Genomic DNA, 16,540 nt, shown 5'->3' on the forward strand with positions numbered 1-16,540 from the left:
AGTTGCAGCTCGCAGGCTTACTTTCTCCATGGCATGTGTGATCTTAGTTCCCTAACCAGGGACCAAATCTGCGTTCCCTGCATTGCAAGACAGAGTCTTAACCACTGGACCACCAGGGAAGTTCTCCAACCTGATCTTTAGATTTTACACAGTTCCAATCAAAACCCTTGCAAGAATTCTGGACATATCATACCTAGAGTAAGTAAAACAATTCTAAAAAAGCAAAGAAGCGTCATACTACCAAATTTCAAGATATATATAAAGCTGTAATACTCAAATCAAAATAGTGTGGTATTGATGCAAGAATAGACAGACAATAGACAGAAGACAAAGTCCAAAAACATAGTCAACTGATTTTTTTTTTTCCTGGCCGTGCTGTGCCATACGGCTTGCATGATCTTAGTTCCCCAACCAGGAATCAAACCCAGGCCCATGGCAGTGAAAGCTCTGAGTTCTAACCATTGGACCACCAAGGAATTCCCAGATTTTTAACAAAGGCCCAAAGGGTACTGATAGGTGAAAGGAACGTCTTTTCAACAAATGGTGCTGGAATAACTGGACATGTTTATGAAAGGAAAAAGACCTTAACACATGCCTCATACATTATACAACAATTAATTCAAAATGGATCATAGATCTAAATGTAAATATAAACCTTTTAGAATATAGAAAAAAAACTGCATGATCCTGGGTCATGCAGAAAGGTACTACACTATTAAGAGAAAGAAAAGACAAATCATGGACTGGGAAATACTGCAAATCACATACCTGATCAAAGATTTCTATCCAGACTATATAAAGAGCTCTTAAAACTCAACAATACAAAAACAAACCCAGCTTAAAAATAAGTAAAAGATCTGAGCATATGCTTCACCAAAGAAGATACATAGATGGAAAATTAGCAAGTAAAACTATGCTCACAATGCAAAAAAATCAAATAATCCAATTTAAAAACTGGGCAAAGGAATCAAATAGACATTTCTCCAAATATAATATACAAATGGCCAAAAAGCACATGAAAAATTGCTCAACATCATTAATCACTGAAGAAATGCAAGTCAAAACCATGATATATCATTGCTGTTAGGATGGCTGCTATCAAAAAAAAAAAGGCAATTTCCTGACTGTCCAGTGGTTAGCACTCCGTGCTTTCACCTCCAAGGGCCCAGGTTCAATCCCCGGCAAGGAACTAAGATCCTACAAGCTGAGAGAAACAGACCAAAAAAAAAAAAAAAAAAGAAAGAAAATAAGTGTTGGTGAGGATGTGGAGAAATTGGAGTCCTGTATATTACTGATGGGAATTAAAAATGGTACAGTCACTGTGGAAAATAGTATGGAGGGTTCTCAAAAAATTAAACAGGATTACCATATGATCCAAGGACCAAGTGTCTTTTAATTTCATGGCTGCAGTCACCATCCACAGCGATTCTGGAGCCCAAGAAAATAAAGTCTGTCACTGTTTCCATTGTGACTACAGTCATGAAATTAAGACTCTTATTCCTTGGAAGAAAAGCTATGACCAACATAGACAGCATATGAAAAAGCAGAGACATTACTTTGCTGACAAAGGTCTGTACAGTCAAAGCTATGGTTTTTCCAATAGTCATGTACAGATGTGAGAGTTGGACGATAAAAAGGCTGAGTGCCGAAGAAATGATGCTTTCAAACTACAGTATTCAAGAAGACTCTTGAGAGTCCCTTGGACTGCAAGGAGATCAAACCAGTCCATCCTAAAGGAAATCAACCCTGAATATTCATTGGAAGGACTGATGTTGAAGCTGAAGCTCCAATACTTTGGCCACCTGATGCAAAGAGCTGACTCATTGGAAAAGACCCTGACACTGGGAAAGATTGAAGGCAGGAGGAGAAAGGGACAAGAGAGGACGAGATGGTTGCATGGCATCACCAACTCAGTGGACATGAGTTTGAGCAAGCTCTGGGAGTTGATGATAAACAGGAAAGCCTGGCGTGCTGCAGTCCATGGGGTCACAAAGAGTCGGACATGACTGAGCAACCGAACAACAACAACCATATGTTCCAGCAATCCCACTTCTGGATATATAATCAAGCGAATTGAAAGCAGGGTCTTGAAGAGATATTTGTACCCAGTGTTTTTACAGCAGCACTATTCATAACAGCCAAGAGGTGGAAGCAATGTGAATGGCCATTGATGAATGAATGTGTAAACAAAATATGGTCTATGCATAATTCTATCATATTGTACAACATGGATGAAACTTGAGGACATTATTCAATGCAAAATATAAGCCAGTCACAAAAAGACAACTACTGGGATGATTCCACTCATATGAGGTTTCTAAAGTAGTAAAATCCATAGAGATAGAAAGTAGAATGGAGGTTCGAGGAACTAGGGAGAGGGGAAAGGGAGAGTTATTGTTTAACGGGTATACACTTGTAGATTTATAAGATGAAAAAGTTCCAGAGATCTGTTGCACAACACTGTGCATTTCAAAATGATTAAGACAGTAAATTTTATGTTATATGTTTTTTACCACAATAAAAAAAAGAAAAATATGTTCAACATCATCTGTCATTAGGGAAATGCAAATTACAAGTAGGAGATACCACTGAAAAACTGTCATAGATCAGAGGAGACTGAAGAGACGTGAAAGCTAAATGTAGTGTGAGATCCTGGTCACACAGCCCAATCCCAGGCTTTCCCAGGACTCCCAGCCCTCTTTTCTCCCAGTTCTTGCTAGCTCACATCTACCCTCACTCTAAACTACTTCTCCTTCCAAATTCAGAAATCAGGAGGGAAATAGCAAAGAAAAATGCCCTACTATTTCCCATCGGCCTCTCACTACATGCCTTATGCTAAGTACAAGCCATGTGAGTAATATAAGGAGGTCATGAGTTTGGGTAAACTCTGGGAGTTGGTGATGGACAGGGAGGCCTGGTGTGCTGTAATTCATGGGGTCACAAAGAGTAGGACACGACCGAGCGACTGAACTGAACTGAAAATACTCTTCTTGCCCCAACACCTTGCAATACAGATGAACAGATAAAAACATGATGTAAACACTACATACTGGTGTCACTGAAGCAGTGTGACATTAAATATTTATGTATACAATGCTCCTTCACAAACAGCAAATGTGAAACAAAAGAGTCAACAGATAACTTTTATTTATCTCAGTTATCATTTCTTACTCTATCACGTCTCCCTCCCACATGTCCACACAAGGAAGCAACATTCTCAGCTACTTGACAGGATGGTAGCTCCCTTGGGTTGCATACCCAGATCCCATTTTCATTCAGATCAGAGGTATCTTGCCCCCTTACTGGAATCTGACTTTTCCCTCTGTTAGTACAATGTCTGATGAGGGTTGGCTTGCCTGTAGTTTTAATATTTGAGGTAAAGGGAACTTAATGCAGATTCTGGCTTGTTATGGATTTTCTCAGACAGTGGAGAGATTCAAACCCTAGCCAATACCTGCCAGTCTAAGAACAAAGACAGAGCCACGTAAAAGGATCTGGCCTGCTGTAACTTTAAATACATCTCATGCAGCTTTTTTCTATGACACATCACAATATATTTTTTTCAAAAATCTTTAAACATTTTATTAACTTTGAAGAAGGAATAAGAACAGCTCCTTTAGAAACTAGAGAAACACAAGCATTGATCTATTCATAGAGCTTCTCCTACACAGATGAAGAAGTTTACATCAAATGAACAAAAAATAGAACAGAAGACATAAATACAGAAGACTGAGAAAAATCTGTCTCTATAAATCAGGTCAGATGGACTCAAAGACCTCACTGAATGTAGGATAATCACTGGGAAGCCACGTAAAGCTTTCTGCTGGAGCATAAAAGTAGAATAAGTCCATGTAGTCAAGAAAACACTCTTCTTCATCCTGATCTTAGATGCTTGCCTCCAGCCTGGGTCCACAGAAAGGTCCTGATTATTTTTTTTTTTTTTTTTTGGTCCTGATTATTTGAACTGGTTGTCAATCAAGGTTCCCTTCATTTTTGCTTTCTTGGCTTCCAGTTCAGCCTGGAAAAGGAAAAAAGTTTATGTCTGGATACATGACATGAAATTCTGACTTTCCTGCCTTATTCTAACTTCCCCAACACTATCCCCTCATGCTCATTTAGTATACAAACTAGAACCATGTATCTAAAATCATGATGGACTTCTCTGGAGGTCCAGTGGCTAAAACTCCACACTCCCAATGCAGAAGGCCTGGGTTCGATCCCTGATCGGGGAAAAAACTAGATCCCACATGCCACAGCTAAGACCCAGTGCAGCCAAATAAATAAGTATTTTTTTAAATAAAAAAATTGTGATGAATAGCAACTGTTTTCCAATCTTTCTGATGTTATGATACACATAGACGATGATAACATCATGTCTATGTCATCATGTCTACATGTATGGTAAAATGGGGTAAACACACAGGGCTGTGGTCAAAGGCAATCAGTGTAAGGATTACACAGCTCCAGGATCCCTGAAGAGCTGGGGGAATCAATATTATGACATACCAGTATCCTGTTCTTAGCAGAACAGGAGGAATAACCCTGTTCCATAACAGTGCTACTTAAAAGTTACAAAGTCCATAAACTGTTTGTTATCAGTCCACAAAGATACAAACAATAATTGACAGTAAACATTTAGAAACTTTTGTAGCAATTTGACTTCCCAAGTGGCGCTAGTGGTAAAGAATCTGCCTGCCAATGCAGGAGACAAGGTTTGATCCCTGAGTCATGAAGATCCCCTGAAAGAGGGCATGACAACCTACTCCAGGATTGTTGCCTGGAGAATCCCATAGACAGAGGAGCCTGGCAGGCTAAGGTCCATAGGGTCGCAGAGAGTCAGACATGACTGAAGCGACTTAGCATGTACACCCGCATAGCAATTTGACAGAGTAATAAAATAATTTCATAAAAAGAACTAAGGCAAATTCCTTTTTATGACATTTTATAAATTAAAAACCTGCTCTTGACAAATTTTTTAAAAAGAAGATGCACTGGCCCTTCACTTCAGAAAATCTATAAGCATGGCTCTCTCTAGATCACTATGGCAAGGTCAAGCGGCTCTCAAGACCCACTACCTGTGTCACCAAAAATATCCTCTACAGAGACATCAATGCCAGGATGTCTTATTTAAAAAAACATCATACGTATATTATTATCAGGAAAACAAAAATGTAGGCTCCATCACACAAAGACGGGCGTGCTCAACAAAGAGCCCAGACAGTGGTGGTGGGAGCAGTGCTTTAAGCAGCCGTGAAAAGTCCCAATCCTGGCCCCCAAGTGTAGCCTCACTGTACACCCCCATCCTGGGGGAGTGCCCATGCACCCTGAGCTTGGACTCCTGAGCCTGGACCACAAGTAGCAGATTAAATGATCATTCTGGTTGGGCTGGCTAACCAGAACTATCATTGGGGGTTGGGATCCTGCTCACTATCACAGAGCAGGGTATGTACGGATAGCCACACGCAGGGTTAGACACCTGGCAGCCAGCTACACCATATCCCCTAAAGACTTCCTAAAGGGTTCCCCCGCCCACCTGAGGGTCTTTCAGATGGAGGAACTGAACAGTTCAGGCCAGTGCCTGCCCCCCGCCACTCACCAGCTCCTGCAGGCGCCTCTTGCTCATGCCTTTGCGCTCCAGCTGCTTTTCAATCACCTTGGCATTCTGTGCATACGAGTCAGCAACTTCTCTCTGAGGGAAGAATGAAGCATCCTCAGGCCAGCAGTCTCACCCAAGAGGAGTAACAGAGACCTCAGGAGAAGTTTATACTCCTCGGGTTACAAAATCACTACCGAAGTGGCCGAATTCGGCTCCCTTTCCACTCTTCAGCTTTTCAGTAATCTCCAGGAGTCAGGTTTCAACTGAAACCATGTTTAAATAACAGATAACATCTCTGTGTAAACATCATTATACTGAAGTACCATAAAGGGAATTGCTTCTCCTGCTAAGGACAGATGCCCATACTGTCCGATCTGGACTGAAAGGGACCGGAAATCCTTGAGCCTAGTAGGTTTTCAACTGAAGAGGGATGCGCCCCCTAAGGCCTCTCAAAAAACAGTATGAAAAAAATTACTGATTTAGTCCAACTCCCTGTGCCTCATCCTACAGATGTCCCTGAAACAGATTTCCCTGAAATCCAGGGAAACAGTAACTAGCCGCTGTCACAGTGTTCCTTAGTAGCTAGAGCGAGGTCTACAAGGGAAGTTTCTAACTGTTCTGCTATTCAATGGTCTAGTTTGAGAGTCTCCCTTCATCCCCTCCCATCCAACTCCCCTGAGGGCAAAAGCACTTACAGCCTCAATCTCTTCTTCTTCTTCATCAATAGTAGACACAGTCACAGAGCTGAACTTGCCCATGTCTTTAGTCCGCTTGGTCATCATCACCTGGAGGTGCAGGAAGAGGAACCAGTCTAGTTCACCTCTCTGAGCCATGTGTGCTCGAGTGTGTATGAGTGTGAGTGTGCAAGTGCCCAAGCCTGGGTGTTGGGGGCAGGGGAGGGATTCTTGGGGAAATATTCACCTCTTTGGGACAGGCTGGCCTATCTAAAAGTGCCCATCTTTTAATCTGCCCTGTCATTTTCTAATATTTGACATCAAGGGTTTTCAAAATATATTTAAAGATTAACTTTCTGCATTCCATTTCTAATTGCTCACACTGGAAAAAGAAGAAATTTCAAAGGAAGTACATGTGAATAAAAGCCATACAATTTCCAACTTTACTCATAAAGCAGACTGTAGGAAAGAAAAAAGAACACATGGTAGGTGTTAAAATTTTGTAACACCTGCTTATACAAAAATGGCATCCTCTTAATAAAGAGAGCATACTCATGCACCATAATCTAAAATTTTAGGACTACATCTGTAGCTCCATTAACCCATCTGTCTCCTTCAGTGATAATTACCTTCTTAGGAGGCTCTTGTTTCTGAGTGTATATGTTCGTTTTCCCAAAACCCTGGCCAAACTTGACCACTGCTCCATCCACAATGAAGGTCACAGGAGCATTCTTGGGCTGGGACTGGTAGAAGAGCGGCAGCCCACACCTACAAATAGCAGAGTGAATCTCGGGCAGGCCTCAGGATCCAAACCCCCCAAAACACTGCTTCGTAAAGTGGGCTCAGACTCTGCAACTATGTGTGTTTGTGGCATCAACTAATGATCAGCTCTTCCCGATGTTCCCCCAAAAACTACTTGATAAGAATCACAGAGGGCACTTGTTACAACTGCCAATCAGATTCCGAGGCCCCGCCCCCAGGGGATCCTGACTGAGCTACTCTGGGGGCTGAGGCCTGCAAATCTCTTTTAGCATCCCATGCAGTTCTGATCATTAGAAACACTAATGGCAAACACTGGCTCTTGCTGCTGATTGCTTTCCAGTCAAAACTGCTGCCATTCTTCCCAGAAGTCTGGGGAACTAGTGTGGGTTCTGTCTTGTTCTGTTTTAGCAGGGTCAAGAAGCAGCACAAAGGCTCCACTGTGGCTGGTCCACCAACTAAGTTCTGAGCAATCAGAACTAAGTTCACAGCATATTTTCTGTGGTTGGTCAATTCTACTCTACTTTTTCAGCTAAATGAAGTAGACCCACACCCATAAGATATGATTAAATTCATCCAACAAATCTAATGTGGCTGTAAACTAAAACGTCCTCGTAGCCAGTTCCCTGCTTTAATTCTCCTAGTCTGAGTCTTCTGAGAGCCAAGTTCAGTTCAGTTCATTCAGTCGTGTCCGACTCTTTGCAACCCCATGAACCGCAGCACGCCAGGCCTCCCTGTCCATCACCAACTCCTGGAGTTCACCCAAACTCATGTCCATTGAGTCGGTGATCCAAGAGTGAACTGTAATTACATCAAGATTAAACTTGTTAAAGTTTAATATTCTCACTGCTGACAACCTAAAGCTGGAAATCATATGTATCTTTAAATAATACTCTCTAAAGTTCTTGGGTCTGTGGTCCTGTAATAGACTTTATAGACAGGTTTGGATTACATTACACAATGTTAGACTGAGCAACTCCACTCCAAGAGAAAATACATGTTCCCACAAGATTTATACTGGAATGTTCATAGCAGCTTTATTTGTAATAGCCAAAGACATTAACAACTCAAATGACCTTCAATGGGTCAATGGTTAAATGAACTGTGGTGCGATGGAATACTACTCAGTGATAAATAGGAACAAATTACTGTTACACATAACTTGGATGAACCCCCAAAGGATCATGCTACATGAAAGAAACCAGATGAAAGAGATACACATTGTATGTAGCAGAACACACACTGCAGAGTTTATGTCACATTTTAGAATAGGTAAAACCACAGCAGCAGAAGGTAGGCCAGTGCTGGCCAGGGGAAGGGGGACTAACTGCAAAGGAGCCCTGGAAATGTACTGTGTCACAGGAGGGGTGATGTTAAATGGCTGTATGCTTTTGTCAATACTCATCAAACTGTCCACTTAAGAAGGCAAATTTTATTATATATAAGTTACACCTCAATTAAAAAATAATACTATGTTTCAAAACCCATTTTTTGTAGCCAGTTGGTCAGAGATGTAATTTGGCCAACTGCAGCTCTTCAAGAAGCCTACCTGCATAACTGAAGTCTGAAGGCAGGTTACAATTATAAGGATAAAGATATAACAGAGAATTGTCTCCAAATGATGCTTTTCCTAACACATCATTACCTCCACTTTCTTATGCTCGGGGAAACCCACACTGTTAATACTTACTTTGCACATTTTTTCCTGTACTGTCGTTCAATGCCTTCAGGTCTGCACAGAAAATGGAAGTTAAAAAAGATACGAACAAATCTCATAATCTACCAACCTCACTTGCTCATTTCCTCAAATGTTAAAATGGCTTTTCAAAAGCTTTCCTTTCCTAGATCAGCTGTTGATTTACACATGTATTTATTTTAAAGCACTTCTTCCATCCACAGGCACCCTCCTGAGAGACGAGGCAGTGGGGTAGTAGTTACAGTCACAGAAGCAGTTAGGTTCACAGTAACAAACACACCAACAATAACAACAGTGGTAATCACTTGTATAGCTTTTATTATGTACCAGGAGCTGTTCTAAAGTGTACGTGTATTAAACTCTTTAAATCCTTACAACCACCCTATGAGGTAGGTCATGTTATCATTCCCATTCTACAGATGAGGGTGAAGAAGCACAAAGCAGTTACACAGTTTGCCCAAGGTCACAGAGCTAGGAAGTAGAATAGGTTGAACTCAAGCCCTAGGTTGAACTAAGGTGGTCAAGCTCAACAGCCCACGCAACATTGCCTTAGATAATCAACTGGGAGGTAAAGGCTCTTCCATTCATCCAGTTGCTTCATAGAAACCTGAGAGTCATCTTTGTCTTCTCTTTCCCTCATCTCCCACAATCTACTTCATCCACAAATCCTGTGGATTTTAGCTCCAAAAAAGGTCTTGAACTTACTTTTCTCCACCCTTCTGCCACCATCTCAGCCCAGTCCACTAGTATCTCTTCCCCAGATTATTGTCCCAGCTACCCCCCAATCTCCTCCCTTCCCCTTCCTGTTTCAACTTTTTAAATAAGCAGTATGTGCAGATGGTATAGAAAAGAGTATAAAGTGAAAGGTAAGTATCCTCTCCACTCATCTTCCACACGCCCGGTTCCCTCCCCCAGCCCCAGAGGCAAATACTGTTACTGGCAAATACTGTTCCTCCCTTCCTCCCAGAGTTGATAACACAGCCAAGTTTTCTCTTCCTTTTTAGACAAATGTAGCCCACCTGTTCACTTACAGTGAAACAGCCTCTCTGTTCACTTAAAAATATATCTTGGTTAAAAAAATATGTGATCCTTCCCAAACAGTTGAAAAAGAATTGCCTCATTGTTTATAAGGGCTCCATTCTATCTATTTGTATGAATGAACCAAAATGTCTTACCTGCTGGGTAAATCCTCTGAGTGTATCCACTTCAGATTTTGATAGATAACAGCCAAATTACTCTGCACAGAAGCTGAACCACTGTATACCCCACCACCAACGTGAGACTTCCCGTTTCCCTACAGTCTTACCAACACAGTATGTTATTAAAATATATGACGACCAATCTGGCATGTGAAATATGAGATCTCAAAATTTGCATTTCTTTTTTTTAAAGAGTGAAGTTAGGCATCTTTTCATATATTTAATAGACATTTGTATTTTCTTTTTTTTTTTTTGATGAACAGTCAGTCTATTTTTGACCTATTGAGTTGTCATTTTATTCTATTTTATTCTTATTGTTTTGTGTTGTGTTCTGACGGAGCTGTGCAGCACGTGGGATTTTATTTCCCCACCAGGGATCAAACCTGCACCCCCCTACAGTGGAACCATGGAGTCTTAACCACTGGACCACCAGGGAAGTCCATCTCTTTATTTTATATTAAGGAAACTTGCAAATGTTAAGGGTTCTTGCAAATATCTCTTCTCCAGCTGGACATGTGTCTTTGACTTTTCCCCCCATGTGGAAATTTTAGACTTTTGTGTGATCAAATCAATCGTGTATATGATACTTAGTTAGGACTTCACCACTCTAAGTTCATAAAAATAAAAATTCTGAGCACTTATTCTAGAACCTGCTTCCATTACTATCTCATTCTTAATCATTCTCCAAAGAGAGTCAAGAATGGCTTCCCAGGACAGCTAGAATAAAACACAAACTCCTCACCGTGGCCTTCTAGGCACTGGCTGGGCAGAGAATCCGGCCCGGCCTCATCTCCTACTTTCCTCCCCGCTCACTGTGACCTCTCCACACCAGCCTTCCTCTGTTCTTGGAATAAACAAGTGCTGTCCCATCTCTGATCTTTCACATGCACTCTTCTCTCTGCCTGGAATGCACTTCTCACCTGTTGCATTCTCATCTTTTTTGGTGTCAGTTCAAATACCACCTAGTTATAACAGCCTTCCCTGAACACCTTTTTGACGAGGTTCTCATGTGATCCTGGATGAGCCCTTTGTTTCATTCGTATGACTTTCCATATCATAATTACTTTAGTTTTTTGTCGTCCCACTAGACCGTAAGATCCATGAGATCAGAGATCAGCAGAGACCATGCCTGTCTGTCTCACACTCTATTCCCAGAGCTGAGCACAGTACTGCAATAAATACTGACTAAATGAATTCTTAAAAGAATTTAAGTTTAGCGAGGAAAATTATAACCACAGAGGGTAAGTTCTTAGATGGAGGAAAGTGAACAGGCTGACAGGAACACAGAGGTGGCAGCACCAAATCTGTCTGAGGCAGTTATGGAAGGCTTCGTGAGGTGATGTCAACAGTCCTGATAGAAAAATGGGATTTCAAGCAGAGGGGCAACTCTGTGCAAAAGGTAAAACAGCAGAGCATATTCAGAGAATTACAAATAGTCTAATGTTCTTGGGCCCTAAAAAAATCAAGGGAGTACTACTGATCTGGTAAGACATTAAAAAAAAAGATTTTAAGATTATACTATGAATAACTCTACACCAACAAACCAGATAATCTAGATGAAAAGGACAAATTCCAGGAATGATAGAATGACACAAACTACCAAAATTCACTGGAAAAAGAAAATCTGACTAGACTATGACAAGTATAAAGAGATTGATTTAGTAATCAAAAAACTTTGCACAAAGAAAAGCCCAGGACCAGTGGCTTCACTGGGGAATTCCTCCAAAAGTTCAAAGAAGAATTAATACCAATGCTTCACAAACGTTTCGGAAGAGGAAGAAACACTTCCCAATTCATCCTGTGAGGCCAGTATTACCTGAACGTCAGACAAAACTATCACAAGAACAACAAAAACAACAAACTAGAGATCAACGTTGCTTAAAATTATACAGACAAAAATCCTCAAAAAAAAAAAAAAAAAAAGCAAAAACCGAATCAAGCAGCATATAAAGGATTGTACCACATGGCCAAGCAGAATTTATCCCAGGAATGCAAGATTGGTGCAACATACAAAAAAATCATCAATGTGATACACTATAATAACAGAATAAAAGAGAAAAAACACATGATCATCTTAGATGCAAAAAAAGCATTTGACAAAATTCAAAGCCCCTTCAATATGTTAGAAATAGAAGGCAACCTCCTCCACCTTATAAAAGGCATCTATGAAAAATTCCTATCTACTAAGCCACATAAATGAACATCATATTCACTGGTAAACGACAAACCTTTCCTCTAAGATCAGTAGACAATTCCAGTTACAACAGCATCAAAAAGAATACAATACTTAGGAGTAAACTGAACAAAAAAGTGCACAACCTGTGCACTGAAAACTACAGAACATCACTGAAAGAAATTAAAGAGCTAAGTAAATGGAATGATGTTCCATGTTCACAGACTGAACACTTAATGTTGTTAAAATGGGAATACTTTCCAATGAATCTACAACGTCAACATAATCCCTAGCAAAATCCCAGTTGGCTCTTTTTTGGCAGAAATTGACAAGCTGATCCTAAAATTCACATGGAATTGTAAAGAATCCAGAATAGCCAAAAAACAATCTTGAAGAACAACAAAGTTGGTAGACTCACACTTAATTTCAAAACTTAATACCAAGACACCATAATCAAGACAGGGTGGTAGTGGATGTGGAAAGTGACAGGTTGCAGGGCACGTGTTAGGCAGACTGCCATATTTTCAGTAACCAGGGCTCCCACATTCAGCTGGCTAAAGAGGAAGGGTACGATCAGACTGAAATTTCACCCTGGCTAGGAAAGGAGCATGCTCAAGTGGGCCCTTGGAAAGACTGTTCATGATTAGAGCAAGAACTACGTCAACCAAGGGGGAAGTCTACCATGCCTTGTTGGTAAACTCTGAGAACTCTGGCCCAAGAGAGGCACTTGGCCAGAGACCACTGGCCTGGGCAATACCGGGCACTAAGGCTGGACCCAAAGCTGGCTCACTCCCAGGATCAGGCTGATTGGATTCCAGAGTTGCCACTGCAGTCTGGGGCCACCCAGTTTTCTGGCCTAGAGGTGAGGGCATCTGCCTTATAGTGCCACAGGAGCCTGTGGCTTAGTTGTGTTGTTAGATTACTGTCTGTATTAACTAATATAATACATGTAATAAATATTTCAATAATCCTAAAGACAGTCAGTTAATAATTTTCAAAATCAGAAACCCAAATAAAGGTTAACCGAGAGAGAAAACGCACAAGAGAATGAATTTGCTTTAGACAGAGCATGTTATTTATAATCTTCCCCAGTGTTACCTGGGGGGGCCTTCTTTTGTGAATTTCATATGTTTTATAATCTGCACCCTCCATTTGTATTTTGTATATAACCGGTTTTCTCTTCAACTGCATAAATCTAGCCTGATTTTGCACTGAATGTTGCCTAGCAATAGTTTCTAACTCTTTTCATCAGTGTGGGCTGATAACAGTTCGGTTTCTTAAATACACATAGCTAGATGTCAGCTGGTAGTTTTTTCTGGTTCAACACTAGAATATAAGCTCTGTAAGGGCAGGGTTCTTTGCTTGTTTACTGGATGTAGTGTATTGCCTATAGATAAGATCCAAACTTGTCTACTTTAGCATTTTATTCTGTCCCTACTCCAGGCTCCATGAACCCCTTCTGGTAAAGTAACCTGGGCTCTAGCCACAAGGGACTATTTAAATTTCCCAAGCACACCGTATTTGATGCTTTTAATGCTTCCATAGTCCTTCCACCGGGAATGTTCCTCATCTACTTGGTGAAATCCTAGTTCAAGGCCAAAAACAAACGCCACCACCTTTTGGTGTCTTTCCTGACCACCAGGCAGGCAAGATGACCTGCTCCTGTCTGTTTTCCCACAGCCTTCTGTTCACACCAGTATTTTATCATATAACAATTGGTAGTCCATTCCCTTGTTGAGCTATGAGCTCTTTAATGGTAAGGACGGTGCCTTACTCATCTTTGCAGATCCAGTCCTTAACGCAGTGTGCCCTGGTGTGCTCCAAGAGATTACAAGTTGAATAAACTCATTTTACTTGAAAAACCCCCAAATTACAGCTATCAAATGACAATAGAATCACATTTCACCATAGCACAATAAAAACAAGTGCACAATAAAAACATGTATTCTGTATTAAGAGAAGTTGAGAACCACCACAAATGTCAAAGTATTGGGCCCCAAATACATGACCTGTTCGATACTAGATGGGGTATTTATACTTCTCAGAACTAGACTCCAACACAAGCAGAAAATCCTAGACAGAACATCAACGTCTTACCTCCGAAGATATATAGTCTCCTCATCTTCGGTGTTACAAAACTTGTGGGCGTGTTTGGCACCATCAATCACACGGGACCGGTCCCGGGGCCTCATGGGCAACTTCTCTAACTGACAGTCTAAAGGAATGAAGAAAGATTTGGTCACAAGAGTCACTGAAAAATTCCCTGAGGCAATCAGAACTTTTCAGGGGAGGCCCTTTGCACTGTAATTTTTACTACAATTATCACATTTATGGAAGGCTATTATTAAATTTTCCAACAAAAAATGACTTGGTGTCAGAAGACCTGGATTTTAGCTCCTGCTGTGATACTGGTGATCTTCGGCAAACCTCTTCCTTTCTGGGAGTCTTTCCCCTTATTTGATTATATTACCTCAAAAGTCCTTCCCAGCACTGCCTTTCAAGTTTTCTATGGGTCTTTCTGTTCCTGGTACATATGCTTAGGAAAGGAGGGGCTTGGACTAGAGTGGTAGAAATGGAGGTGGTAAGTAGTAGTCCGATTCTGGACAGCTTTTCAAGGAAGCACGTGAAGAATGTACTGATGGGCTGAACGCAGAAGTCAAGAAAGATTCTGAGATACTGGGTGAATAGTGGTACCACTGATGTGATAGGGAAGTCTGAGAGGACCAGTGGAGAGCAGAAAGTAGGGGATCAAGAAGTTAATTTTGAACACGGTCTCTTTTTAAAATTTTTATTTAAGTATAGTTGATTTACAGTGTTGTGAGAACATGGTCTCTTTTGAGAGGCCTATTAAACATTCAAGTGGAGATGCTGAATAGGCTGAAGTTTAAGAGGTGCAGGTTAAAGAGGAACATTTGAGAGTCATCAGCATACAGATGGTATTTAAAGCTTGGGAATGGTTGAGATCACCTAAGGAGTGAGTACAGATTGAGAACAGGTAAGAGGAATGAGCCACAGGGCCGTGCAATGCCTGAACGTTTGAGACAGAAAAGAGGAGCCAGACACTGAGAAGTGTGAAAATCGAGGTAGGAGGAAAATCAGTAGAGTGCAGAGTCTTGGATGCAAATGAAAATGTTGCAAGAAAGACGGACTGATCATCTCTGTAAAATGCTACTAAGAGGGGGATTTAAATGGGCATTGATAATTGAGCATTGAAACAGGTAACACGTTCGTTAGTACTTTGACAAATAACGTTTATATGGTTAAGTGAAAAAGTGAGGGCAAGAAGGTATGGGAAATGATGCAGAGACAGCCCACAGACGCAATTCTTTTTAGAAATTTTGCTATAAAAAACGCAAAGAAATGAGGTTATAGCTCGAGGAAAACGTAGGCTCAATGGGGAGGAGTTCTTTTCACTTGATAAAAGCTATTACAAAATCCTTGTACCGGGCAGAAAAGTCACAAAGTTTCTAGAGGCAGAGAGGGAGAATAGGGAGTATATTTTTTCTAAAGGAGGAATTTCCTTTTGAAGGCGGTCTGCATACAGAATTACAAGATGAAGCACAATACAGAAAAGCTCCCTGGAGTGAGGCGGCGATGGGTACGGAGGATTTTAATGGAAGGGAAAATCTTCAAAGAGACGCGGCTCTCAGATCACAGCCAGGGGAAATCCGCCCTCGAGAACCCGAAGTTGCACTCCTTGCAGACTACTCACCCAGCACCAGGACCATCTGGCCGCACAAACAGTAGTAGACGTGAAGGGGCTTCTCGCCGTCGTCATATTCCTCCCGGTCCCGGGTGTCAGAGCATACGACGGACCGGGACACTACTTTAGGCATACTTCAGAGCAGCAGCCAGGAAACGCTAAGCCAAAATTAAGGGTCGCGAAAAAGTGACGTCACACACGCGTCGCAGCTCTCGCTAACGCAAAAGTTGGTCACGTGTCAATGGTAGTCACGTGAACTTCCGGGCCTTACCATTAGTCTAAGATCCACGGGGGGGTTCCAGGTGTCTACCAGAACCTCCTTTGCCTTGACCTAAGTTCTGGGGGGGGAGCTTCCCTGGTGGCTCACTTGGGACACTCTTAATCATTTAAATTATTAATTTATATTACTATACACATTACATATGCATATACATATATGTAACTAGAAATAAAAAAGGGCTATTTACACATATGCATAATACATATTTTAAATGTGCCTCTAAATGTGATTTGATTGGCCATCTAAAGGAGCTCAGTTCTGGGTGTTCATTGGAGGGATTGATGTTGAAGCTGAGACTCCAATACTTTGGCCACCTGATGCGGAGAGCTGACTCATTTGAAAAGACCCTGATGCTGGGAAAGATTGAGGGCAGGAGGAGAAGGGGACGACAGAGGATGAGATGGTTGGATGGCATCACCGACTCAATGGACATGGGTTTGGGTGGACTCCGGCAGTTGGT

At 41.3% G+C, this 16,540-nt stretch overlaps 1 protein-coding gene across 1 annotated transcript; it reads right to left on the reverse strand.

The window, feature by feature from the left end:
• Positions 1-3,556: 3,556 nt before the first annotated feature.
• Positions 3,557-15,996, reverse strand: STEEP1 (STING1 ER exit protein 1). Its single transcript, XM_006046100.4, has 7 exons — positions 15,810-15,996; positions 14,195-14,312; positions 8,720-8,761; positions 6,900-7,038; positions 6,292-6,381; positions 5,597-5,689; positions 3,557-4,018 (listed from the first exon to the last, which is right to left on the reverse strand). The coding sequence occupies exons 1-7, from the start codon at positions 15,931-15,933 to the stop codon at positions 3,956-3,958; spliced, it is 669 nt and encodes a 222-aa protein (XP_006046162.1). The 5' UTR covers positions 15,934-15,996; the 3' UTR covers positions 3,557-3,955.
• Between the last annotated feature and the right edge of the window lie 544 nt (positions 15,997-16,540).

The sequence above is a fragment of the Bubalus bubalis genome, chromosome X (genome assembly GCF_019923935.1).
Source record: "Bubalus bubalis isolate 160015118507 breed Murrah chromosome X, NDDB_SH_1, whole genome shotgun sequence".
Classification (NCBI taxonomy): Eukaryota; Metazoa; Chordata; class Mammalia; order Artiodactyla; family Bovidae; genus Bubalus; species Bubalus bubalis.